The sequence below is a fragment of the Mustela nivalis genome (assembly GCF_964662115.1).
Source record: "Mustela nivalis genome assembly, chromosome: 11".
Classification (NCBI taxonomy): Eukaryota; Metazoa; Chordata; class Mammalia; order Carnivora; family Mustelidae; genus Mustela; species Mustela nivalis.
The window spans coordinates 111062677-111090528 of record NC_139030.1 but is presented as its reverse complement, the minus strand read 5'-3'; the positions used below and the strand labels follow the sequence as shown (position 1 = coordinate 111090528).

Sequence of the window (27852 nt, the reverse complement as noted above, 5' to 3'; positions counted from 1 at the left end):
GCCCGCCCCGGATCGTCCCGCGCCCCTTGTGACGTCGCGGACGCCGGCCTCGGCCCGCGTGGGATGCCCTCGCCCCCCCCGCCGGCCCCCCCCGGCCCCGCCCGCGCCCCCCGCCCGCGCCCCGAGCCGCGAGCGTCACGCCGCACCCACGCCGCGGGCCCGCGAGCCGAGGGGCGGCCCCGGCGGATGCTGAGGTCCGCGCGCCGGGGACGACCGGGCACCTCCCCGCGGCGGCCCCGCCGAGCTCCTGCCCCCCGCGCGGAGCCCGCGCCCCCGCCGCCCCGCGCCGCCGCCGCGCTTTCCTGCTCTCCTCGCCCGCCTCTTCCGTCTCCGGAGGGAAGCGCCGCCGCCGCCGCAGCCCCGCGCAGGGCACGCGCCCTCCTCCTCCCGCGCGCCCCCGCGTCCCGCCCGGGTCTGCGGCCCCGCGTCCCGCCGCTGCGGAGGCAGGTGAGTGCGCGGGCGCCGGGCGGCTCCGAGCTTCCCCGCGCGGGCCCGGCTCGACCCCCGCGCGGCCGCGGGACCCCGGGGACACGGGGGTGGGCGAGGCCGGCAAAGGGCGGCGGGAAGACTCGATGGTCCCGAGCGTTTCCCGGGGGGCGGGCGGGGGCGGCCCAGCAGGCGCGGCGCAGCGTCGGGTCCCCAGCCCTGGGGATGCTCGAGCGGCCGCGGGGCTTCCGGGGGAGGCCGCGCCCCCCGCCCCCCGGCGCCGCACCTGCGCGAGGCCGCGAGGCCGGGTGCGTCTCCGCAGGGGGAGAGGCGGGCTCGGGACGGGCTGGTCGCTGTGACCGGGACACGAGGGGACACTCGACGGGGTCTGGCCGGTCTCTGGCGCCGTTCGACACCGAGAGCATGGCGGGGGGGGGGGGGGCAGAAACCCCGATTATTTCGTCTGTGCATGAAGAGTGCGTGTGCACACTTAGGTGTGCATTTTGGAGGTTTCCACCTCTAAAGCTAATTTTAAGGCGTCGAATAAGCAGGACCTTGCCCACTGTGCGACCGGAATTGACTTCAAAAGAACGGCGGGTTAAGGCTGCGTGGACAGACCACTCAGGAATCCCACACGTCGAATAAACATTTTTTTGGTCCTTTTCCTGTGATTCCCAACTTTGAAATCAAACAAGTTTAAGGATCAGTCCTGCTCAGCCCTATAACAGTCTAATGATGAAAATAATTCCCTGAACCACCATTCACTGATGCATTAGCTAATTGACCTCATTTTTCTCTTTAAAAATAGGGAATATAAAGGAAAAAATGAAAGGGAGGGGAAGAGTTCATTTCTCAACATGTATTTGTTTGAATTCATATATATATATATATATATATATATATATATTTAAAAAAATATTTAATTTATTTATTTGACAGACAGAGATCACAAGTAGGCAGAGAGGCAGGAAGAGAGAGAGGAGGAAGCAGGCTCCCTGCGGAGCAGAGAGCCCGATATGGGGCTTGATCCCAGGACCCTGGGATCATGACCTTAGCTGACGACAGAGGCTTTAACCCACTGAACCACCCAGGCACCCCTGAATTCTTATTTAGAAGCTGCTTTATTTTTAAACTTTTGTGGATTTTTCTACTCCTCCTAAAGTTAGTTGTTGGTCATGAAGACGATTGCATAAGGTGCATAAGGTTACACTTTTTGCATAAAATAAGCTACCATTTCTATCCATGCTTTTGGACTAAACCGCCACGTGCTTGGAGGTTATGCCTCACTTGCCATTTGATGTAAAGTATCTCATTACAGATTTACATTATAACTATACTTGTGCTAGTCCAGAAAGAAAATGACATTATTAGACATACAAGGACACTGAAACGAAAGTTATAAAATTGTTCGTTATATATCTACTTCTTTTATTTCTGTCTCTGATAACAATTAGGAAAGGTCTTTTTCTCCTTCATCTTGTAGGTAAATTGTGTAAAAAAACAATTATGTTTTATAAAGTGACTAATAAAAACAAATGTTTTCATTTATTAAAGGTGAGGACAGTATATATGAGAACTTTTTCTAGGTATGTCTCCTTCATAAATGTCTTTGTTAAAATACTTTTCATCTTGTAGTGAAGCTAATCAAACTCTGTACATTGCTGTTTTTGTTTGGTTTAGAGTTTAGAAACAAGAGCAGAGTTGACAGCATTTTGCTTCCCATCTCTTGTGGTTAGCGTAGTTTCCCAAATTTGCCTAATTAAAAAATTACTTCAGATGGTGGACAGCTGGGGGAGGGGGAAATGAAAGTGGTTTAAAAAGATTCCAGGGTTGCAACTTGAGACTTTCTGAATCAGAATCTCTAAGTTTAGGAGATGATACTTCAAATGGGTGAAATGATAAAAAAATTTTTTAAAAGGTGAGGTTGGAAAGCACAGGTGGGAAATACCGCTGCTGTAATGAAGAGCTGATATAACCTCTTCTCATTCCTGTGCATAAAATGTTCTTAAATGGAAGCTGTGGTTTTACTAATATGATGATGTCCCCCTTTTAGGAAACCTGAAACTTGTATGTTTTGTAGTTAGGCTTCCTGGTGAGTGAACCTAGCAAACATTTTTGCATGTTTAGTCTCTTTTATATGCAATGTTAGTTTAAGTCCTCTAACGTTATAGGAACCTTTTATTAATGGGCTTTTAATGTAGACTCCTGTGACTAGTAAACCACAGCAAAATACTGTGCTTGATCATTTCTCTTTCATATAACAGATTTATTTTCTATCCCTTTTGTGCTCCTAACTAGAGAAGACAAGCTCGTAAATTTTAGTAACTTCTTTAGAACTTTTATTAAAATGACCTAACCCCATCCAAAAAAGAAAAAGAAAGTTTTGGGGGAGCATAAAATATGGTCAGTTTTATATAAAAACAAATTAGCAAAAAATAGAATATTAAACAACTATAAAAGAATTTGTTAAGATGAATTACCACAATGGAAAGGGTCAGAGTTTTCTTTCCTTTTCTTCTCTCTCCATTCCTTTTCTTTATTTCTCTTGTTTTCTTTTGAGGGGTGGAGAGGGTTGTTTACTGGCTTGTTTTTTAATCAACTAGATATTTAAAATCTCCTAACAATTATCCAAATTTAAATTAATGTAAATGTTTGCTAACTTAATCAATAGATACTTAAACCTGTCCTTTACAGAACTATGATGGTAGGTTTCCCACAGTGCTAATTAGAGTTAAAACTACTAGCAAAAGAGTTAAATTCAAATGACCAAAGGAAACTGGTCTCTAATATTGCTAAAGGAGAGCCTAATTTAGTTACAGTGAAGTCATAATTTTTCATTATCTGTTGCTTTGTAAATAGCATCTCATCTTCCAAATTCTAGAACACTTCTCAGGGTTTTTTGTTTTTTGTTTTTTTTTTAGGAGTTTGCAAGAATCTCTTATAATCACAAATAATCCTGGTTTGATCCGGGAATATCAGGTTTGTTTTAAAAAAAAATGGCTGATGGTTGGGGCACCTGGGGGGCTCAGATGGTTGAGCGTCTGCCTTGGGTTTAGGTCATGATCTCCAGGTCCTGGGATCAAGTCCCAGGGCTGGCTCCTAGCTCAGTGGGGAGCCTGCTTCTCCCTCTGCTGGTGGGCTCTCTCTCTTTCTCAGACGGATAAATAAAATCTTTTAAAAAGATATGGCTGATGGCTAGCATCATTAATAAGGGAGATAGCAATAAAGAATCAGATCAAGAAGATAAATATTACCCAGCTTAAACAGTTATCCATGGTGCAGGATTAGCAAGAATGCAAGAGAATTTAGTAGATTTACCTATTGGCTCTACTGAACCATTTATGGTTTTTACTATTTTGAACTTTTCAAATAAAAGGACTATATTCTTTTATTAGTTTGTGTTTCTTTAAAAGCAAATGTTACATTCAATATTGGGTATTGATTTATTCAACACTAGTAAATATCTGTTAAAAATCAACTTTGCCTCTACAAAGTGGAAGTAGAATGACACGAGGTATCCTGCTAAACCCAGTTTGCAAAAAATTATATATAACATGACCTATGACCTTTGCTTCCCTAATAATCAGAGAATGTATTTTGGTCATGTTATTTTATCATTATAGTTTAAAAAAAAAATAGCCATCTTCCAAAAAACCTGTGAAGAACTCCTTTGACTCACATTCTCTAACAGTTATAATCTGAAAACTTGCACGAGTAATCCCTTACAGATGAACTTGGGTGGAAGACAATCCTTTTAAACATGTTTATCTCCAATGAAATAGAAATCAGTTGACTAATAAAATTCCCACTGTGTGTCATGAGGAGATGGAAAAAAAAAAAAGTGTATCCTGCTCTCAAGGGATCTATAGCCTATTAGAGAATAATGGTTCCCCCCAGGCTGGCTTGGATGGGGTCGCTTAGGCCCTCATAATGTCCATTAATCCTCCACCCACACCCAAACCACTGCATAGGAACATAGAATCTCAGTGTTAAAAACCAGCACGATTCCTGTAAAAAATCAACTTCAAAGCAATAGCCTAGTGCCCTTCTTTCAACAATTTTTATGCCCCTCCCCAGCCTCGTTTTTTCCATTCAATCAACAAATATTTATTATGCCCTCATTAGGTAGATGACAAATGCAAGCAGTTTTTAAAATGTGCATTTTTGGGGCCTTCTGGGTGGCTCAGTCAGTTACGCATGTGCCTTCAACTCAGGTTGTGACCCCAGGGTTCTGGGATTGAGTCCTGTGTTGGGCTCCTTGCTCAGTGGGGAGTCTGCTTCTCCCTCGGCTTCTGCTCCTCCCCACCCTGCTGGTGCGCTCTCTGCTCTTTCTTTCTTTTTTCTTTTTCTTTTTTTAAATTTTTTAAATTTTGTTTGTTTGTTTGTTTGTTTATTTATTTATCTGACAGGCAGAGATCCCAAGTAGGCAGAGAGGCAGGCAGAGAGAGAGGAGGAAGCAGGCTCCCTGCTGAGCACTTGGGGCTCAATCCCAGAACCCTGGATGTTGACCTGAGCCGAAGGCAGAGGCTTTAACCCACTGAGCCACCCAGGTGCCCCCTCTCTGTTCTTTCTTGCATGCACACGTACTCTCTCTCAAATAAATAAATAAAATAAAAAATAAAAATGCATTTCTCAAACCTATTAATTTTATTTTTTACTCTTTAAAAATTGTAGTAAAATAGATATAACATAAAATTTACTATCTTAATCATTTTCAAGTGTATGGTTCACTGGCATTAAGTACTTTCCCTTTGCTATGAACCATCACCACTATCCATCTCTGGAAGTTTTTCCTCATCTCAAACTGATACTCTGGACCCATCAAACAATAACTCCTCCCTCTCCTCTTCCCCCAGCCTCACCAATCACCATTCTACTTTCTGTCTCTACAAATTTGGCTACTCTGGTTACCTCACATAAGTGGAATCATACAACATTTGTGCTTTTGAGTCCGGCTTTTATCACTTAGCATAATGTTTCCAAGGTTCATCCACATTGTAGAATGTACCAGAATTTCATTCCTTCTTACGGCTGGGTAATAGTCCCCAACCTCTTTTATTTGGAAAATAAATATAAAAACAGGGAAGTTTTGAACTAGAACAGACCATAGAAATCATCTCCTTCAAGCTCTGTGTCCCTCCTTTCCTTTCTTTTTTTATGTTTACAAAAATAAGGAACACAAGTCCCTTTCTGGGGGACCTGGGACACCTGGTTGGTTCAAGGCAAAGCAGAGCCCAAGAACCAGCTTTCTTATGGTCTAAACAAAAGCTCTTCATACCAGGAAGCCGAGGCACACAATAAAATGAGTTGGTGCCAAAGTAAGTGTTGCAGGTGTTCAGAAAAAAAGATGAAACTATTGAAAAATGTTACCTTTGAAAGGAAACATTGAGACAGATTTGAAGAGTATTAAGACTAGATTCTAATCAACAATTACCACAACTTGTATAAATTGTATCCTACTGGATAAGATTCTTTCTACAAGTCATACATCTGCTATCTTTTCCTTCTGCCTTGAAATATACATTATACATTACATTTGTATTCTTAAAAATATGTATTCTTCAGTTAAGATAGTTACACTGAATCTGCTATTTTTCATAGTCTGTGGGATTTGTGACACCATGGTGGTTCTGAACACATCCTTGACCATGTATATAAACTCAGTTGAAATTCAGTAGAAAGAAAACTCTCTAAATGGATGGAGTTTCTGTTTAGTGAAAATGTTCCAAACTATGGAGAAGAGGCTAAAAAGGGATCACTATCAGATTTAAAAGTATTTCTGAATGGAATACTTTTTCATAGTTTTCAAATGAGTTCTGGAAACCTTTGCTTCTGCTGATGTGGAACACTACTTAGATAGGTGGGTTTGCATTTGCTGTTGTTGTTATTCCCAGCATTTAATTTGTGTTACAAAGAAGGCAATGTAAGTTGACCCTTTGCTGACCAAGGTCCATCATTCTTGGTTGCAATAGCCATAGGATTCCCTGTTCTACTTCTCAGTAACAAAGGGGACACAGAGCTGACTGGTGCACCTCCTGTTTCCTTAAACTGTCAGATAAAAATCAACTAAGTAGTGTTCCCTGTCCTCAATCTCGTTCTCCTGAATCAATATATCCTAGGGGAAAGTCTAAATATCTGTATTTTTTTAAGATTTTTTTTTTACTTTTATTTATTTGACACACACAAACACACACAGAGAGAGAGAGAGAAAGAGAGAGAGAGAGACAGCAAGAGAGGGAGCACAAGAAGAGGGAGTGGGAGATGGAGAAACACGCTTCCCGCTGAGCTGGGGGTGAGATGTGGGGCTTGATGTGGGGTTCGACCCCAGGACCCTGGGATCATGACCTGAGCTGAAAGCAGATGCTTAACCCCTGAGCCACCCAGACACCCCTGAATATCTATATTCTTAACAAGTGTCCCAAGGAGGTTTTGGTCTTCCTGATTTGGAAAATGCTGCTTCAGCACAAGATCCCATTTGTAAGTTTCCAGAACATTGGAAACGGGACATTTTTGTGGTCTCTTGCTGTAAGCAGCACCAGGGAGCAAAAATATGGACCACTGTGGTGCACTAGCAGCCTTGATAGAGCTACAGTGAGGCAGACTCATCATCTTAGAAGCAGACTGTATGTCAAGGGCACCTGAAGGTCAGGAAGGAGGGAGGGAGAAATGTGAAGGTTAAGTAGACATGTACATCTATATCCCATATTTAACATCTTTTCTAACAAAACGAAATTAAACTTACTATTTTGGACTTTAATCAACTACAGTAATCTTGTCAAGATAGGTCACCCTAGATGACAAGCGTCACTTCAGACTCTGAGCGGGCACACGGTATGCTTCAGGTGACAGTCATGCAGATATGGCTTCGGTTTGTTTCTGTAAGTGGGTGCAGGATACGTGCAGACGTGTACGTCAGTAAGTGTGGGCCCACGTGCCTAGTGGCGCCGGGTGATGCTGATAAAAGCCAAGTACAGTGAACAATACTGCGAGAACAAACTCTGTGTTCTCAGAGCTAAGAGCCCACACGTATCGAACACCTCTCACGCGTGTGCTGGAGTTATAGGAAACCACACGCACCTTTAAATCTCCTGCTAGGCAGAGCACAGATAAGCAAACCAATGTGCATGTGTCAGTGAGTCGGGCTAGAGATCGGCCTGCCTCTCTGCTCCCCCGGCCCAGGTGCGTGAGACAAAGGAAGGTCAGGGAGGGCTCCCGAAGGATCGAGCTGTTGAGCAGACTCCTCTCTCTCTCTCTCGCTCTCGCTCTCTCTTTCCCTCCCTCTACACACATACTTTTTAAAATTCTTAGCAAATTAGAAATACAGGAAAGTATGCAGGTTCTAAGTGCACAGCTTGATGAATTCGCAAAGTCAACCTACTCATGCAACTATCACTCAGACTCAGAATTACCGGTGCCTAAAAGCTGTTTCCTACCCCCCGTCGATAATTCCTCCTCCTTCTCCAAGGAGAGCCGCCATGGTGACCTCCTACACCATAAGTTAGTTTCACCTATTTTCTTTCTTTTTTTTTTTTTTTTAAGATTTTATTTATTTGACAGATCACAAGTAGGCAGAGAGGCAGGCAGAGGGGCGGGGTGGGGGGTGGGAGGGGAAGCAGGCTCCCCACTGAGCAGAGAGCCCGATGCGGGTTCCATCCCAGGACCCTGAGATCATGACCTGAACTGAAGGCAGAGGTTTAAAGCACTGAGCCACCCAGGTGCCCCTCACCTATTTTCAAACTTCAAATAAATTGAATTGGACAGTATACACATATTTTGTGGCTCACTTTCGCTCAGCTGTTTCTGTGGGATTCTGTGGCCTATAGCACTAATTCATTCATTCCACCCCTGTCTGGTATCATCTTATGTGAACATACCACACGTTATTTCACCTTCTTAGCCATGATTGTTTGCATTATTCTAGTGTTAGGTCATAACAAATCATGCTACTCATAAACATTCTTGTGCGCATCTTTTAACGCATGCAGGAGTTTCTGTTCAATATATGTCTCCAGGGAAAATGATTTCCAACACCAACTTCACCAATTTCATTCCCACCCTGGTGTAGGAGTCTCATTGCTCCACATCCTCACCAAAACTCAAGATTTTTAGGCTTTACATTTGAAGGATTCCATCAGTTATCCATTGGCACCCTGCTGTGATTTTAAGTTGCATTTTCCTGATCACTAATGAGATAGACTGTCTTCCCATATGTTTGTTGGTCGTTTGAATATCATCTTTTATAAAGTTATCTGTTCAGATTTCTTGCCCATGAACTGATCATGGGAGGGTAAGTTAAACATCAGGCATAGAAGTCAGGGGACAGGCGTCATCAGGGGGAACAGCATTGACAATTAAGAACCCGCCCAGAGCAAGGGTGTAAATGGACAGACAGTGGGAAATCAATGACTAAATGCTAAACTTAGAACCTGTGGATTGATGACAGCAATATCAAACAGATCAAAGTAAAATAGCACCATAAGAGGACAGAAGGTCCCACACTGTACAACTTGATGGATCTGAGACATGTTAGACAGTCGAGTACCTGAAGGTTAAACATGGTTTATCCACTGGAAAGGTAATTTCATTTCCAGCAACATAAAGGTCGTATTTAAATGCCTAGTGATGCTTAAGGAATAGTTCCACTCTGGCCTGGGTAAAGGATAGTCATTTGCAAGTCCCCTGTGGGGTCAGGAGAGGCGACCTTTAGCGAGTTGCGGGCTAGGCCTTGCTGGCTGCTGGGGTGAGCCGACGGACACCCCCGGCATCGTGTGGGGCACTTCTGCCCCCTTTCCCTTCCACCAGAGCGGCCACCGCTGTCCGTTGTACTAGTCCTTAGAGCAGCACAGAGTGTGGGCCAGAGCCCGAGGGGCCAAGTGCGCTTCCCCGGGCAACAGCCACGTGGCTCCTCGGAGCCCCGGGCGGCCGCTCGGCGTGTGCCCGCCAGGGACACTCCCGACACCTGCAGCCCCGGACAGAGGCCACCACACACACCTTCTCGTCTGCACCCGGGTTTCTCCTGGGAGTCCAGCCTTCTCCCCCGGCCGCAGCACTGCCCCGCAGGCCTGCCACATGGCGGCTTCACACTGTCCCTGCTCAGGGAACTGGGGGGAGGGGGGTTCCTTCCCACGAAGAGGTGGGCTGTGTCCGAGCTATGGGTTAGGGTTCTCCGCGGGAAGAAGTGAGTGTCCTGCTTGCTTCCTCCCGAGAGGGCCCCGCTGTCCTGTCGGGGGCCCCGTCCACGTCCATGCCTGTCACTGTGAGCAGAGAAGGGCATCGCCGGCCTCTGGCACATCCGGCCTCTTTGCACAAGAATGGACACACTTGGCCCCCGAATCCGCACAAACTATCCTGACAAAATGCCCCCCGACAGTATTTCGATCCTGCCAAGCACCCCACAGATGGTCTCCGGTGAGGCCAGAGTAGTCCTTCGGCCTCCGGGAGCCAAGTTTCCAGCCAGACGCCCAGAAACCGAAGCGGTCAGACCTGGCCCACATAAAGGAACCTGATTCTGGGTCATTCAGCGAATTACAAGTAGCTCCCAGCCTTTGGGATTTAATGGACTAGTAAATTCGCAGAAAAGATTTCGGAGACCCACATAAAGTTGCCAGCCTCTCATTTTCTCTGGTAAGGACTCGTGACTGTGGCTTCCATGAAGTTGTATTGAAAAGCCCTCGCTGTCAGTTGTGATCCAGTGTCTACAAAGTTAGCGCTGGCTGCTTTTCCAGAAATGGCCTCATTCGATCTTCACAATATTCTGGCTACCAAAGTATGTTCATATTACGGAGGAGGAGAGAGGCTCCGAGGGCGTAAGGAAATTACCTGATGCCGCACAGCTAGTTGATGGCCAAGCAAGACTGTGAGCCCACGTTTGTCTCCAGGAGCCTCTGTCTTCCCCACTATACTATTTATCACATTGGAAATATGTATGCACCATTCAAATGTCATTTTTTAAAGATTTATTTATTTGAGAGAGAGCAGAAGCTGGGGGAGAGGGAAAGGGACAAGCAGGTTCTCTGCTAAGCAAGGAGCCCGATGTGGGGCTTGATCCCAGCACCCTGAGATCATGACCCAGGCCAAGGGCAGATGCTGAACCGACTGAACCACCCAGGCGCCCCTCAAATGTGATATTTATTTCTTAATTTATTTTTAAGATTTTATTTATTTCAGAGAGAGAAAGCACAGGAAGGGGAGGGTCAGAAGGAGAAGCAGACTCTGCTGAACAGGAGCCCTATACGGGGCTCCATCCCAGGACTCCAGGACCATGACCTGAGCCCAAGGCAGGCACTTAACAAACTGAGCCATCCAGGCGCCCATCAAATGTGATTTTAAAAACAGTGCTGTCTTGATGAAATGACAGAATGATTAGAGATTAAAATTGAGTTTTGTCTGTGTAGAGAGATCTGGGCTTCCAGGAAAAGTCTTAAGAGCATTTTTTGCCCACTTCAATTTATCCAACATTTCTCCAACTAGAGATGAAAAATCCCACAAAAGCTAAAGAGACTATTTCTAACTGACGTTGTGATATACTTATGTTAACATACATTTGGTCTGAGATGGTGACGAATGTGACTTCTTTAAATCTGTTCTGATGAGGGGTGCCTGGGTGGCTCAGTCGCTTAAGCGTCTGCCCTTGGCTCAGGCCATGGTCCAGGGTCCTAGGATGGAGCCCCGCACTGGGTTCCCTGCTCAATGGGGAGCCTCATTCTCCCTCTGCCTCTACTACTGCTTGTGTGTTTTTTCTCTCTCTCTCTCTGAAAAATAAACTCTTTAAAATAAAAATAAACCTGTTCTGATCAAATATGCCTTTAAATATGTTGTCACAAGTAAGGCTTATGAGAGGTTATTTCAGTGTTCGCTACATCATTAAAGATTTGGCTGTTAAAGTGAATGGCTCCTAGTAGGAAAGACTGACTCACAGAATTAAATTTATTGACCATATAAGTGGGGAAGAGAATCCCACTCCAATTCTGTTTGGCCAGAAAACAAAAGACAAAGGAATAGATTTTGTTGACATTTGCTAAAATTATCAAGGTCTCTCTTTAAAGGAGAGGTGTTAGGGAATAAGGTGTAGTTCCCCCAGATTTGTGTGTTGAATCCCTAACCCCCAGTGCCTCATGATGTGACTGTGTTTGGAGACAGGGCCTTCAAAGAGATGAGTAAGGTTAATGCGGTCATATAGGTGAGTCCTAACCAATCTGGTGTCTTTTTAAAAAGAGGAAGGGACGCCAGGAATGCTCATGCACAGAGGAAGGGCTGTATGAGGACACAGCCATCTGCATGTCACAGAGAGAGGCTTCCAGAGAAACCAGACCTGCTGACACCTTGCTCTTAGAACTTCAGAGCTGTGAGAAACGTAATTTCTGTTGGTTATAAGCCGCCCAGTCTGCGGGCGTTATGGCAGCGCTAGCGCACAGTGCAGGAGGCACTGGGTCTCGGGCAGGAGCCAAGCCAAGGCAGCCAGTTAAGAGAGACATCAGTAGACTATGATAGATGAGATTTTATTATCCAGGAAAGATGGTAAACCTCAAGGTTTACCTTGAGGATCGGGGGAAAAAAGATTTTTTTAGGAAGGAAGTCCACGGTCAGGTAGTGATTTTTTTAAAATTTATTTTTTATTTATTTTCAGCATAACAGTATTCATTGTTTTTGCACCACACCCAGTGCTCCATGCAATCCGTGCCCTCTATAATACCCACCACCTGGTACCCCGACCTCCCACCCCCCGCCCCTTCAAAACCCTCAGATTGTTTTTCAGAGTCCATAGTCTCTCATGGTTCACCTCCCCTTCCAATTTACCCCAACTCTCTTCTCCTCTCTAACTCCCCATGTCCTCCATGCTATTTGTTATGCTCCACAAGTAAGTGAAACCATATGATAATTGACTCTCTCTGCTTGACTTATTTCACTCAGCAGAATCTCTTTTTAATAGTCTCTACTTTTTTGCTATAAAATGTACATTATAATAATAATATGCTTATGGTTATTTACCCAATAATGACTCCTCCCCTAACAGCTAAGAATTTGTGTAAGAATTTTATTGGCTCGAGTGCGGCGAACAGGGAGGGCTGCCAGGTCCCTGGGACTTGAATCTTTTCCCAGTCACTTCCTAGCTGGGTGACTTGGGGCAAACTACTTAACCCCCTCATCTTGGTTTCGTCATTTGTACAATAGAGATGGGAGAACCCTCCCATAAGGTGGTGTGAAAAGTAAATGACTAATACATATAAGTGCTGAGAAGTCTCCGCGTACAGGCAGCGCCGGGTGCACGCCGGCTGTTACTTTCACCTGGGCCTCTCTCCGCACTCAGATGCTGGGTAGCGGAACCGTTCCGCCTCGTGGTTCCACAGGGATGTCTGCCAGCAGGTGCCAGCCCCCGCGGATCTGCCGGCGTGGTGGTAAAGAAAAATGAGCTGGCGGGGCGCCTGGGTGGCTCAGGGGGCTAAGCCTCTGCCTTCATGCCCTCAGGTCATGATCTCAGGGTCTTGGGATCGAGTCCCGCATCGGGTTCTCTCCTCGTTGGGAGGCCTGCTTCCCCCTCTCTCTCTGCCTGCCTCTCTGCCTGCTTGTGATCTTTATGTCTCGTAAATAAATAAAATCTTTAAAAAAAAAATGAGCCATCCTGAAGAGCAGCAGCTTTTAAATCTCCATGTTTGACATCATCTCGGAGGCTGGCCAAACTGCAGATTCCCGGGCTCTGTCCCCAGAGATGCTGATGCACCGAGCGGGAGAGAGCCCAGGAATCTGTCCCTTTAGTGAGCCCCTTGATTAATTCTGACGCAGGTGGTTCTCTATTAAGAAATACTCATCAAAAACAATTTCTTCTGGATTCAAAGCTATTAAATTACGGTAAATGTAACTTACTAATCACGAGTCTATAATACATCTCATTAAAAGTATTTGAAATGTTTCAAAAATGAGTATGTAGACTTGCTTTTAAAAGTCATCTGAAAATGGGGCGTCCGGATGGCTCAGTTGGTTAAGCGTCTGTCTCTTGAGTTTGGCTCAGGTCGTGATCTCAGGGTCCCGAGACGGAGCCCTGCGCTGGGCTCAGTGTTCAGCGGGGTCTGCTCCAGAGAGTTTCCTGCCTCTTCCCTCCAGCACGCTCTTGTTTTCTCTCCCTCTCTCTCAAAAATAGATAAATCTTTTTAAGAAAATCATCTGAAAGATAGTTTCTGCAAGTGTCAGTGAGAGTTACGGATAAACCTGAAGAAATTGAGCATCGAATGCAGACCTCAGTTTCTCCACAACTTGAGTTATCCCGGTTCTCTCAGCCCAGCGGCCCCCTCAGGGTTATGGTCTTAACGAACTGAGTGGAGGACAGGTGGGGAGAGAGATGTGAAAGCAGCTTACAGAGAAGCAGGGAGAAGCAGGTTCGGTTCCTCTGGAGGAAATGGTTCATTCGGCCAGAAAGTAGCAGGTTATTGTGGGAATTAGTCAGAAAGCTTTGCATGCAGATAGTGATAGCCGTGAGAGGTATTTTTAGGGAGCCAGGACCCTGCGGAAAAATAGTGCTGGTCTCTATAGGATGCTGGAGAAAGCTTCGCCCTACAGCAGCCCCGTGTGCCTAATAGTAAAGGAGGGTGTCTCGTTGTTATTCACGTTCCTTTTCTTACTGTTGAAGCTTTTCTTACAGTGGTTAACCCGTAATCTTAAGAAAACAGCATTTGGGGGGCAAACGTCAGAAAAACCAGCTGTGACCATTCACAGTTAACTCCTAGAGTCCATTAAGGGGTTTATTTTTTATTTTATTTATTTATTTATTTACTTATTAAGAAGGAGAGTGTTAAGAGAATAGAGAGCCTGGGCGTATGTGTAGGACTGACTCGGAGCCGTGCCGTTTAGTCTTGTGTAACCTGCAGAAGTTACCCAATCTCTCCAGGCTTTGCTTTCGTGACCGTAAAAGCAGGCTGACGCCTTCACAGTCGTTCTCACAGTGAGCGCGCGTGCTAGGCCTGTGCAAGCTCTCGATCAAGTGTGGCTGCTACTGAAAGATCGGAAAGGTCTCTGTCCTAATTACCCACCAGCAACGTGAAGGTGCGACAGCGCGCCTCTGAGACGCCAGGACTGTTTAAGTCCCCGAGAGCCGCCGGCTTTCATTCAGTCGATCAGCTTCTGTAGCGCCGCAGAGAGTGGGACTTTCCGTCTCTGCTTCAGAAGGAGCGGCCGGGCGACGGCTTGGCTGCTAGCCCAGGAGTGGCCCCGGCTCTGACAGGGCCCAGCAGTGCTTGCTGGCCTGGCGCTCAGTGCGTTAGCAGGTCGGCCCCAAACCGACCAGCGAAATCCCCTTGCACTCCCCTCGTCTTCCCCAGAAGGACAGAAAGGGCCCCTGCAAGTGCTGCGACGCGTGTGGTCAGTCGTGCTCGTGTCCACCTGCCGGTCAGTGTCGGGGTGTCTCATGTCGGGTTCCAAGACTCTGCTTCCATGCGAATTCGGTTCTTTGCACCGCGGGTTTTTGAGACTAAACGTAATTTTGGAAGCTTTTAAACGGTGAGTTTCGAATGTCGAGCGCTACCTGGTCTTCCCAGCGAGGCGGTGACTCGGACTCGCGCGGGCTGTTGGGCCGGCGACGCGGGGACGGCCACGCGGGTGCTCCAGCGGCGCCAGCGCACCCTGACGTCCCGCCCTGAACCCTTCTCGTTCGCCTTCTCCCACTTTCCCAGCCGACGGCCCGGAGGGCGGCCGCCGCGAGGTCGGAGATGTCCGCGGTCCTGCGGGAGCTGCTGCGGGTCTCCGAGAAGGCGGCGGACATCGCCCGGGCGTGCCGGCAGCAGAAAGCCCTGTTCCAGCTGCTGATCGAAGAGAAGAAGGGGGGAGAGAAGAACAAGAAGTTCGCAGTGGACTTCAAGACGCTGGCGGACGTGCTGGTGCAGGAGGTGATCAAGCAGAGCGTGGAGGACAAGGTAAGGACGGTCACAGCCAAGGTGGCTGCAAATTATTTGCCTTGTGATTTTCTCACTAGAATAGCATACTCTCTCTCTCTCTCTCTCTTTTAAAGATTTTATTCATTTATTTGACAGAGAGCACCAATAGGCAGAGAGGCAGGCAGAGAGAGAGGGGGAAGCAGGCTCCCCGCTGAGCAGAGAGCCCGATGTGGGGCTGGATCCCAGGACCCTGAGATCATGACCTGAGCCGAAGGCAGAGGCTTTAACCCACTGAGCCACCCGGGTGCCCCGCATACTCTCTCTTTTTCTGATCCTACCTCAGAATACTAGCACCTATGATTCTAATAAACAACTTGGGTTCTCTCCCGCCTTGTTTTGACTACAAAATTACTAAAAATGTTCACTGCAGAAGAAATTAAAAATACAGAAAAGCAAATACAGGGAAAAAAATTACCGTTCTGACAACTGAAGAGAAACATTTGGATATGGAGCTTTTATTTATTAATGAGTTTCTTTTTAATAAATAATATACATTCTCCAGAAAATAAGCAAAAATAAGAATCCTTAATCCTACCCCTAGAGAAAACCACAGCTATGTTTTACTAAATATTGGAAAGACATTTTCCTTCTATGCTTATTTGTGTGCATGGTACATAGAATTTATCTCAGCAGAAATGGGAACATTTATTGACTTCTTTTTTTTTAACTTGACATAAGATGTCTTACCTTCTTTTTTTTTTTTTTAAGATATTTATTTATTTATTTATTTGACAGAGAAATACAGCAAGAGAGGGAACACAAGCAGAGGGAGTGGGTGAGGGAGAAGCAGGCCTCCTGCAGAGCAGGGAGCCCATTTCGGAGCTTGATCCCAGGACCCTGGGATCATGACCTGAATATAAGGCAGATGCTTAACAACTGAGCCACCAGGCACCCATCATGTCCCACCTTCTGATGTAAACTTTTATCTAATGGTTGCCTCCGTTACAAGCTGGTACAGTCCTGAAGACTGAAAATCCCCCCCCTTTTTTTTAATTTTTAAATTTATTTTCAGCGTAACAGAATTCATTATTTTTGCACCACACCCAGTGCTCCATGCAATCTGTGCCCTCTCCAATACCCACCACCTGGTGAAAATCCCCTTTTATTGTAATAGAAAATCATTGTTTATAACTAACAATGATTGTGATTCTAGGTATCTTAAGCTGGCTGGGAAAAGAAACTACTCATAAGTAGTAATAACAAGTAATAACACCAGCAGATACTTATGAGTCCTTACTATGTGTCAGGCCCTTCTAAGGGCTTTAAATATATTGATTTATTTAACAATTCTAATAATTTTATGAGTTAAGAATTATTATTCCAATGTAATGGATGAGAAAAGGGAAGCACAGAGGCGTTAAGTAACTTGCCCAAGGTTGCACAGCAAGTGAATGGCAGGAACAACTTCTGAACACAGGCTGACTGGCTCAAGGGTTTGCGCTCTCTGCGATACTATGTTGCCTTTATATGATAATCTAATAATTACACATTTTTTTTAAGATTTGGGAGGATAGAGCTTTATGCCAGAAAACACTACAAAATATTGGAATAACTTCTGTTGAAATCCTCAAAATATTCGGAATCATACGGAATGATTTAAGTGAATTATTGACCATGGGCAGGAAGGGATAATAAATGGTCCCTTGAAATCTCTACAAACTACTCTTTGTCATGCCCTGTAGTATCTAGCTCCAATAAACAAGGTAAATTTATTTTTGTTACTTATCAAGGTAGTCGGATACTAGGGATGGTTGAGCACTTGAATTAGAAACTGCTCATTAACCTGTATTAGTTAATATTTGCCCCAAAGCCCTGTGACAAGCTCAGCACTTGTTCAATCCTAAAGTATACGCCGGGACCTGTGAACAAAGAAACGATGTTCACTTTCGGCTCACTAAGACCTGTTTCATGACCCTTCTATCCTGTAACCTCAGAAGGTCCTTAAGGCTTGGGAGTGGAGCCGCAGCCCCTGCTGAATGGGCTCATTGGCAGCCGCTGGTGACGCGCACTGTTCTTCAGAAGAGGGAAAAACAACAAGTGGTTGTGAGCACTGTTAAAATTATTGGCCATCTGCAAATGACTGAGTTCAAATATCTGAAGCTTTTCCTTGCTTTTGTTCCCTGAGAACATCACACATAATTCAGCACATGGAGAAAAATTCTCTTTACTACAGAGAGGCTCAGAAGCAAAATAGGTCTGAAAGCTTCCTGGTTATACAGATGTGAGTGAAGTTTCTTACTTAGCTCCTTTTTTTTTTTTTTCATTCTATGTTGATGCATTAATTATCAAAGTCTTTCCCTTCTGTTTTTGCTATAGTGCCTTCCTTGCTGATGTCCAAGGACACCTCCCACAGGTGTAGAAAACACCTGAAAATGAGAGCAAACGCTAATGTTATCCTCTAAACTTAATTAGCAATCGTCTTAAATACTTGGGCAATGCCATTAACCCACATAAGTTGGGGTGTTGAAGAGCAGCAGTTAAAATACCTCCTTTGTAAATACACTAGTTCTATGGCCCTGAGAGGGAAGGATGAAGTGTCCAAGATCCGGCAAACTCGGAAGCAGACGTCTGCTGTGATGGGGACTTCCTGGAGGGGAGGGGGAGCAGGAAAACGTGAGGAAATTAAGTACTGAACCACGCTGACTTCACTGTTTATACTAGGATTGATGTCTGGAATTGTACATTTTTTTTTTAAGATTTTATTTATTCATCTGAGATAGAGAGAGCATGGGCGGGGGAGAGGCAGAGGGAGAGGGAGAAAGAAGCAGGTTCCCAGCTGAGCCAGGAGCCCCACGCGGGGATCAATCCCAGGACCCCAGGATCATGACCTGAGCCAGAGACAGACGCTTAACCATCTGAGCCACCTGGTGCTCACATGGTAAATTTCTGAATTTCGGATCAAGTTGTGCTACTTGATTTGAAGCACAAAGTGAAAATACAGTCAGAATTGAACATGTATGTGGGATTTGAGGGGGTTTTCTGTCTGTTTTTGTTTTGTCTTTGTTTTGTTTTTTGGTTTCTTTGTCATACTCTGAATCATTCAGTTTCCAGGCTTGGGAAAAAAAGTTTTGGGAGAAGAATCGAATGAGTTCACCAATGATTTGGGTAAGTAGAAGAATTTGAATGTATTTTTATAACCTAATTATCATAGGTATTCTAATTTTCAACAACATCATGAAATAAATGAATGGGAGCCTTTCATGTAAATAACATATTTGAATGTTAAGCTTCTTTCAGCACCTCAGAATATCATGCCTTTTAAGTTAGAGAGAGGTAGTATCTTGGAATTATTGAGCAAGTCCATGTGTATTCTTTTAGATATAAATCTGTAGCTTTTAAAAAAATATATGTTATTTATTTATTTGACAGAGATCACAAGTAGGCAGAGAGGCAGGCAGAGAGAGGGGGAAGCGGGCTCTCTGCTCAGCAGGGGGCTGGATCCCAGGACCCTTGGATCATGATCTGAGCCATAGGCAGAGGCTTTAACCCACTGAGCCACCCGGGCGCCCCAAATCTGTAGCTCTTAAGATAATATATTATCATATTTGGAGAAGTTCATGGCCCTTTGAAAATCTAAGCGAAGTTACAGATGCTCTCAGGAAGGTGCACACATGGACCATTTTAGGTCCAAATTTTAAGCCCATTCATGGACCTGCTGGGGAGTCCACAGACCACGCCCGAGAATCGAGAGAGGCCCCATCTCTGAAATACTGCGTGTTCTTGAGCAAAGAAAACTTGTTCACCTCATTGGTTCTCTGGTCTCAGAACCTCTGTAAAAGGAGTTGAGTTAAACAAAAGGTTCCTTTTAGCACCAAATTTTAACTCTTCTTTGATTAGTTTCCTGTGGGCCAGATTCTCCATCGAGGCACCTCCCCATTTCCCCGATGGCAGGAGACAAATATCAACATCTCTGATCTTTACAGCAAAACAAATTATTTTAAGTTTGCCTGGCGGTTTTGTTTGTTTAATGGTAGAAGATTAAAATAGTGAACTTTATCATTGATCCTGTGACCCATAGTTCAACATCTAGAGGCACAGTTGCAAAGGAAAAAACGAATTTCTGGATTAACCTGGAAGATTGTCTCCTTCGTGGCTGTGTATTGCGATGCAGTGAGTTCTGTGACACTCAGAGAAATCTCATTGAGATTTCTACTCTTAAGGATAAAAAAACCTGTGACTAATAAGAAACAGGATAAAGGAGGATTAAAAAAGGTAATCTGTGACTAACGAATAAGAACTCCAATGCTTGAAATCCTGCGTTCGGCTACCTCAAAACCAGTTATTTTATTCTTCCACTTATCTAGAATTTTAGGGACAAAAAGTCATTGCACATGCACGTTCCTAAGAACCCGAGGGGAGAAGGGGTCAGCATGCGGGGGCAGAGAAGTGGGAGCAAGGGACGGGGAGGCAAGTGCAGGCCGGAGCCGAGCGCGGACGTTTGCAGAAGGAGTTTGCATTTTGCAACGTGATGGGAATTCAGTGGAGAATTGGAAGCAAAAGGAGTGACGTGAGAGGATTTTCTCCGGAGATGGATCCCGTGGCTTTTCCTGCCCCGAGTCCCGGCTTGGTTACGTGGCAGTGATTAGCCTTAACATTCCCCAACTTCAGCAGTTTAATGTTATTTGAATTTAACTTCACTAAATGCAATGGAAGGTTTCCTGCTGATTCGGAGGCATCACTGTGATAGATTCTTACTGTGCTCCCCAACCCGACTGAGCACCCGAGTTCCCTGGGTCGTCCGCACTCGGCTGTGAAAGGAGCCTGAGGTCCCGAGTGTCTGACGCGCTCTCGGGGATGAAGCCGGCTAGTCCCCGAACTGGCCGGGGTAGCTGGGAGTTCTCACTTACCTACCCCGGGAGTGCCATGTCTTCTGCGTTTTATAAGTTTATCTTCACCACTGCCGTCACTTTCTGCGGCTGTTCATTCGCCTGTTTTTCCAGCCTCTTCCGTTACTTTTGGTCGGAGCTGGAAACCAGAGTAACCAAGGGTGTAAGAAGCATGTTTAAGAGGGGCTGGATCGAGTAACTTGGGTCACCGGGAGCCAGAAGCTTCCATCCCGATTCCCAGTGGGGCTCACAGAGGAGAGCTAGTCCTGCGTGTCCTGTCCCATCACACAGTTTGCCACATGTGACGACAAGCCGCGCTCATCTCCTGTACTGAGCGGAAACAGTTTTTGGTTAAAAGCAGTATCCTGGAGGGAGGCAGAAGCACTTGTAGTGCTGATAAAAGCTCTTCCTTCCCATAATACATCCATCCATTAACAGGCTGACTGATACATATTAAGAAGCAAAAGGCAAAAAACATAAATATCATCAAGGACTCAGGGTTCAGGGGTTCTTAAGTGGTTCACGAGCCCCTTAGATTGGATGCAGAATTGTGTGCGTGTGCCCACGGGGACATTTTTGTGGGAAGACAACATTTTTGATACTGGGAACCATCCCTCACTTCCTATTAGGTATATGCATGACTTGTGCGCAGCTGTGACCTTGGCAGCCCCCCGGGGTGACTCTGGCAGTCGAGGGGTCAGGACCACGCGTATGAATGTGTCGCCCTCACCTGCCCTGAGTGCGTGGCCTCTGCCCCTTCCCATCCCTGTGGTTCTTCTCCCCGGAAACTCTGGAAATGTGGCGGCTCAGTTTGTCTTCACTCTAGGGGAGAAGATGATCGTGAGGCTGTGTCCGACAGAGGAGGAGACAGCCGAGCTCCTCAGCAGGGTCCTTGGTGGCAACAAGGTGGCTTCTGAAGCGTTAGCCAGGGTTGTTCATCAGGACGTCACCTTTGGCGACCCGGCTCTGGACGCAGTGGAGGTCGACATTCCGCAGGACACCCTGGGGATCTGGGTGGACCCCATAGGTAAGCCGCAGGGGGGTGCCTGCTTTCGTGTGTCCTCAGCGGTCCCTTGGTCGGGGGAGGCTTGGAAAAATGAGAACGGAGCGTGGGGCTGAACTGTCCCCGCAGTCTGTGACGTTTTAAGGCTGGGAAATGAACAGTGAGGAGTTGAGGCGTGTGTGTGACGTGCTGTTGCACATGCAGGTGCGTTTGTGACATCTCAGGAGCGGGTGTGTATCTGTGTGTGTCTGGGGGGTGCACACTCGCACATGCGTGCACCCATAATGCAGAGTTAACTCCTCTTTGGGAGACTGTGGGGCCAGGCCAGCAGGACAGCAGAGTGACCGAGCCGTCCGGGTCCCTGGCAAGCGCACCTGCCGGTTCAAGGATGCTCCTCTCCGCAGATGGGTCCCACGTGCGCACACAGTCCAGATTGTCAGGGCTTTAAAGAGCCACCCAAATCCCGTTTTTTTTTTTTTTTTTTAAAGATTTTATTTATTTATTTGACAGTGAGAGATCACAAGTAAGCAGAGAGGCAGGCAGAGAGAGAGGGAAGCAGGCTCCCTGCTGAGCAGAGAGCCCGATGCAGGACTCGATCCCAGGACCCTGAGGTCATGACCTGAGCCGAAGGCAGCGGCTTAACCCACTGAGCCACCCAGGCGCCCCCCAAATCCCGGTTTTAAGCGCTACCTCCCAGTTTTTAACCACTGACCGCTGACTCAGTCCAACAAGCAAACAGCTGGAACCACTGTGCAGATGAAGCAAAACGTGGCGAATGGGACGCGGTCCCTCCACAAGTCTCGCGGTCTCCACCATCACCGTCCAGGTCGTGTGGTGCTAGAGCCCTACCCCGCGCTCCGTGCTGCAAACCCGCACATCTGCTTCAGTGCTGCTGTGGGGGCAGCCCTGGCTGTCGGCAGAAGCTCTCCTTCTTCATTCACACCTGCCTGGCACCTCCCACGCACCACGGCTGGGGCCACTCGCAGGCTAATGCCCATCGTCCCGTCGTTCAGGGGCACTAGTGCCGCATCCCCAAGGTGCCTTTAGTCATCAGGAGTCGTGGCATGTTCATCAGTGGATTCCGCTGGCAGACCAAAAATCCTTCCCAAAATCGTTTATCACTTAATGGTAGATTACCATGAGTTGAGGTTTCTGAGGGACCGTCTCCCATTTCTTGGTTCTCACCTGAGTTGATTCTGTTAGCCAGCTATGTGGATTTTTCTGCAACCCACACCCTTCACCGGGTGTGAACTCACCAGGTGTTGGCAGTCAGTTGCTGGCATGTGTGTCTTTTTTTTTTTTTTAAAGGTTTTATTTATTTATTTGACAGAGATCACAAGTAGACGGAGAGAGAGGCAAGCAGAGAGAGAGAGAGAGGAAGCAGGCTCCCCGCTGAGCAGAGAGCCCAATGTGGGACTCGATCCCAGGACCCTGAGATCATGACCTGAGCTGAAGGCAGAGGCTTAACCCACTGAGCCACCCAGGCGCACAGGCATGTGTGTCTTTTAAGGAGAAACCTGGTTCCTTGGCTTTTCTTCACAGGAGCACCATCCGTTTCTTCCGTTTGTGCCACCATCACTGTCTCTTTCCTTCTTTGAGGGACCAAAAAACACCATAAAAATTTAAAAAATTAGGTAATTCCACCCCTGAGAGCTTTCTGGAAGGAGATTTTCCCATCCATCCATATTATACTTTGCCCTCTGGTTGGTAAGAGCTCTAAGGAATCCCACCAGTTATCCTGAGTCATTAGCTTTGAAGTGCTTTTGACCTGTGAGGATATTTGAGTGCTTATCATAGGCAAGGTACGGGGTTAGACACCACAGGAACTATAGGCACATCCTCTCCCTTTACGACTTCCTGTAGGGCTGGGGAAAGTGGAACTCAAGTATCTTAAACATGAAGCACAAGAGGTCAGAGAACAAGTCAATACAAGTGACACCCAAAGGTAACACATGATTGATTACTCTCCGTCTGTTCAGCTGCTGTAACAAAATACCGCGGACTAGGTGGCTCAGAAACTTCTTTCTCAGAGTTCTGAAAGCTGGCAAGTCTAAGATCAAGGTGCTAGTGTGGTAAGACGAGGATCCTCTTTCTGCTTCGTAGCCGGCAGCTTCTTGCCATGTCCTTGCATAGCACAGGGGGTGAAGGATGTCCCTAGAGCCTCCTTCATAAGGCAGTAATTGCATGACTAAGGGTTCCACCCTCCTGCCTTAAGTACGCGCCAAAGGCCTCACTGACTAATCCTATCCTCTTTGAGGGGTTAGAATTTTGGGAGGCCACATTCAGACCACAGCCGTCACCAAATTAGTGGGAAGACAGAAATGATACAGGACAGACTTTATGGATGTATCCATCATTATTTTTGAAATAATTCCTGCCTGAATCCAAACAAATCTGCTTCATTTTTTTCAGATTCCACTTACCAGTACATAAAAGGTTCTGCGGACATTAAATCCAACCAAGGAATCTTCCCCAGTGGACTTCAATGTGTCACCATTTTAATTGGTGTCTATGACCTACATACAGGGGTGCCCCTAATGGGAGTCATCAACCAACCTTTTGTATCCCAAGACCTAAACACCCTCAGGTAAAAGAGGAGTATTTCTGGTATATGGTGGTTTGGGGAAGTCATACCCTCAGCTTTGCGTATTTTAGTCGGAATGGTCCCTTGACATGACATTACCATGACTTGGTACCCTGAGGTGCTCCTACTAAAGTCTGCAGGTTTGAATTAAAATTCTTTTTTTTTTTTTCAATCTTGGGTTAAATATAATTTTGGTGGGGGCTAGGCACAGGCTGACAGACTTTGTTTTAAAAGAAAGTCTGTCTTGGAGAAAGCTTAGTTTGGCCTTCGGAATATAGCAATCCTGTTCCCTGTTTTCTAGAATCATTCAAAACGAGATTGCTAGAACAGTGGTAACAGTCTTCTACTACATTTGAAACAAGGTAGATGCTATCCCTATACAGCCAAGTCAAACATTTAGGCAATTTTAGAAGAAATTCAAAACAAATACGAAAAGTATCCAATCAAAAGGTGAGTAGGTATGGCCAGGATTAGACCCTGACCATGGGGCACCCTCCCTACAAATCCTGCCTCTCCCCCCTCCCTTTGGCACGAACTCTGGCCCAGAGCCCCAAGATAACCAGGCTGTCTGTGCCGCTGCTCCATGGCCTGTACGTGGGTAGACCCAGCACGTGGCACAGTCCAGATGGAAATAAGCGGCTTTTCTCCTGTGGTTTCTGTTTTGAAACGGCCCTATTTTTCCATGTCTGTAGGACTACACATTTTTACTGAACTTTGACTTGCTTCATGCCACTAAGATTTATTCTTTTTTTTTTTTTTTTAAGATTTTATGTGTTTATTTGACAGAGAGAGAGAGAGAGATCAAAAGCAGGCAGAGAGGCAGGCAGAGAGAGAGAGGGAAGCAGGTTCCCTGCTGAGCAGAGAGCCCGATGTAGGGCTAGATCCCAGGACCCTGAGATCATGACCCGAGCCGAAGGCAGAGGCTTAACCCACTGAGCCACCGGGGCGCCCGAGATTTATTCTTTAATGGACATAAACTACACCTCTGCCGCCCGAGATTTATTCTTTAATGGACATAAACTACACCTCTCTGCAGTCTTCACTTTTTCTTCCCCTCTACGCTGCCTTCTTTCAAACTGAAAACATGACTCTGGTATCTTCAAAGGATTATTAAGAATTAAAAAGATCTGGGACTGGAGGCAGACATAGCTGTGGCCTAGAAATGGCTGACACAGTAGTCAGCGGTGCCGACTCCGGAGAGAGGGTTTCTGGATTTCCATGCAGAGCCCAGCACTCACCAACACACTCACAGCTCTGTTCCCTGAGGCCTGCTCCACTCTCTGTAAACAGCACAACGACCGACACGCTACAATAAGTTAAACACGGAGACAGAGGGCTGTTGGTGGTGGCGTGGCCACAGAGGACCAGTCCCTCTTTCTTGGTGTTAAAGCCAAAGTGGGGCAGGTGACTGAGACGCTGAGAAGGGCTCAGCAAGCGAAGAACAACCAGTAAGGATGTAAAAGATTTGCAGGTTGAAAAGAGAGATAGTTGATCTGCTCATTTTGTTCCCGATTTAACTTTAAATGCCAAAAGTGGTGAATGAAATTCTGCTGTGTTCCTGGAGGCCAGAAATGCCAGAGATATTTTCCCGTTGCCCGAGATCACATCTCAAGCCCGCAGCAAGGGCGCGTGCATGGCTCAGCTGAGGAAGCGTCTGCCTGCGGCTCAGGTCAGGATCTCAGGCGCCTGCACAGGAGCCCGAGAGCCCCCCAAGCCCCATCACGCTCCTCTCTCTGCCCTTCTCCCCTGTTCTCGCTCTCTCACACTCTTGCTCTTTCAAATCATAAGTAAAATCTGAAAAACAAAAGCCCCAGCATTCCTGACCTGCAGCGACCAGACAGCCAGAGGCATAAGAAGTACTTTTACAAACGAATGAGCTACTTGCTCTCTGTTTCTAGGCTTCGGGGCACAGAGACTCGCTGCGTTGTGTATTTTCGTGTCATTAGGTTGGAAAACAACGTAAGTAATACAGACGAGTGTGACAGGCTTCCTCTCCCAACTGAAAAGCTGTCTTCCACAGGTGGAAAGGACAGTGCTACTGGGGCCTTTCTTACGAGGGGACCAACCTCCATTCGCTTCAGCTTCCCGACCCCAAAAGAAAGAGTCGTGGCACGCAGAGCCGAGGGCCGGAAGACGCGGGCTCGGAGGGCGAGCGCCCGCACGGGCTTTCAGCCGTCATCAGCACGAGTGAGAAGGACAGCATCAGAGCCGCCGTGGCGCGTGTGTGTGGCGAGCGCGTGTTCCCGGCGGCCGGGGCCGGCTACAAGAGCCTCTGCGTGGTCCAGGGCCTGGCTGACCTGTACATCTTCTCGGACGACACCACGTTCAAGTGGGACTCGTGCGCCGCTCACGCCATCCTGCGGGCCCTGGGCGGGGGGATGGTGGATTTCAGCCGGTGCCTGCGGGCGCCCTCGGGGCCGGCGCGCGACTGGCCGCAGCTGCTGTACCACGCGGGACACGAAGGGGCCGCCGGCGTGGATCGCTGGGCCAACAAGGGCGGGCTGGTGGCCTACAGGTCCCAGAAGCAGCTGGAGACGTTCCTGAGCCTCCTCATCCCCAACCTCGCCCCCGAGGATGCGCGCACGTAGCCAACTCTGTCCTCTTGTGCGCTTCAGAACCCAACCGTGAAGCAGTTTCCCGAGTCTCATACCTTTGGGAGACACCTTCCTCCTGTTGATGGCCAGGCTTCTCCCCCGTCTTCTGAGGAGCATTTTCCCCATGATGTGTCCGTAGGATGTTCGTCGCGGTGAATGAACCATGTCCCTGCGGCAGCTACACAGCTGGGCGGGCTTTCAGCCGCGGTGTTGTGCCATTCGTGCCGCCTGAAACACTTCAGTAAAAACCCAAAGGAAGAATTCCGGCTGCCTTAGTATCTCTCCTCTAAGCATCTAAATCACGCGTAGAATGTCGCTGAAATATTCGGGAGAACGTAAGAAAAAGCTGTGCTTGGGTTCTGTTTCCTGTCCTGAAGGGAAAATCTGCAGCTTTAGCCTTTGCCAGAACATTTAGAACCTTGAATCTGATGCATAATTTAGCCAAGTTCACGTACATTCAGTCTCCTTCTGCTTAAAAGAATCATAGTCCGGAGCACTGTGTGTCCCTCCTCTTCTTGCTCACAGCCTCTGGCACACAGTGTGCGCACGCACACACACACACGCACACACACACACACACACACACACACACACACACACACAAATATTCTCTAATCCTAATATCCTCATAGACATGCTCCATTCCTATCACCAAGGCAGACGGGGATGAAGAGGTTTCTGCAATTCTTGCAGTTTTTAAATTTCAAAAACCAGGGGTAGAGCTAAACATAGGCAGTCCTTGTGTTTACTGGAGTCCGGCAAGATGTCCTTTGAGGGAAGGTGGACCTCTTTTCCTGTTCAGAGCGGCCTTGGTAAAGACCCAGGCCCCCGTCCGGAGGGATGAACGCTCAGCTCTGATTTCTTCCTGTCTTGCGCCCTCTGGGGGCCAAAGGGTATTTCTGGAGCATTTTCTATTTCTCTGTAATTACAAACGAATGAAAATGACAAACTGTTTTTGATAGTCTGGCGTTGCAAACAGCAGATTCAATAATTGTTGATAATCGAGTTATAGCATTTAAAGCCATCGTTGTGTTTTGTGACAGATTGTTGGCTCTCGAGCTATATATTCTAAGTCCTTACAGTGTTCTCTTAAAGGTTGATTTTAAATAAAAGTGAGCTCATTCTTCACAAACCTCATTAAAAACGAAAGCCCAGAAACTAGCCCTGCTCCCTGATATGCGCCAAAATGGAGATATGGAATATGTTACAGGAAAAACATTTATTGTCCACATGAACATTTTAGAGCATGTAAATTTTCAATAAAATACAGTGAAAACAGTCCTCTTCAGTGTGATCTGAACAAAGCAGTTTATCAATTTATGAGAGAAGAAAAGCAAGGAAATCATGTCTATTCTGTTAACATCCATTATGCATGTCCCCTGCCCATGTGCAGGGAAACCAAGGTCCTTTCTTCAGGGTGCATCTGAGAATGGGTCTGCAGTTTCTCCTGCAGGAACTACACCGATGGGAGCATGATCTCTAGTGTCAATTTCTTTAG

The 27852-nt window shown here is 46.8% G+C and overlaps 2 protein-coding genes across 3 annotated transcripts in view; one reads left to right on the top strand and one right to left on the bottom strand.

The window, feature by feature from the left end:
- The window catches only part of SLC40A1 (solute carrier family 40 member 1), a 747507-nt gene that overhangs the window by 711876 nt on the left and 7779 nt on the right, over positions 1–27852 (bottom strand). The gene's annotated exons all lie outside the window — the stretch shown is intronic.
- Positions 144–27634, top strand: INPP1 (inositol polyphosphate-1-phosphatase). Of its 2 annotated transcripts, XM_082690542.1 has the most exons (6): positions 146–447; positions 15087–15326; positions 18392–18452; positions 21000–21200; positions 23589–23763; positions 25781–27634. In XM_082690542.1, exons 1-6 carry the CDS (start codon positions 187–189, stop codon positions 26346–26348), a joined length of 1506 nt encoding a protein of 501 aa, XP_082546668.1. In that variant the 5' UTR covers positions 146–186; the 3' UTR covers positions 26349–27634. The 2 variants fall into 2 exon arrangements, with proteins under 2 accessions (XP_082546669.1, XP_082546668.1); XM_082690543.1 differs by lacking the exon at positions 23589–23763 and having other exon boundaries at positions 144–447.

Coding starts and splice junctions, on each gene's coding strand:
- INPP1 (XM_082690542.1), top strand. CDS start 187: ATGCTGAGGTCCGCGCGCCGGGGACGACCGGGCACCTCCCCGCGGCGG. Junction 18,453..20,999: donor TGAGTTCACCAATGATTTGG/GTAAGTAGAAGA, acceptor TCTTCACTCTAG/GGGAGAAGATGATCGTGAGG. Junction 21,201..23,588: donor GATCTGGGTGGACCCCATAG/GTAAGCCGCAGG, acceptor CATTTTTTTCAG/ATTCCACTTACCAGTACATA.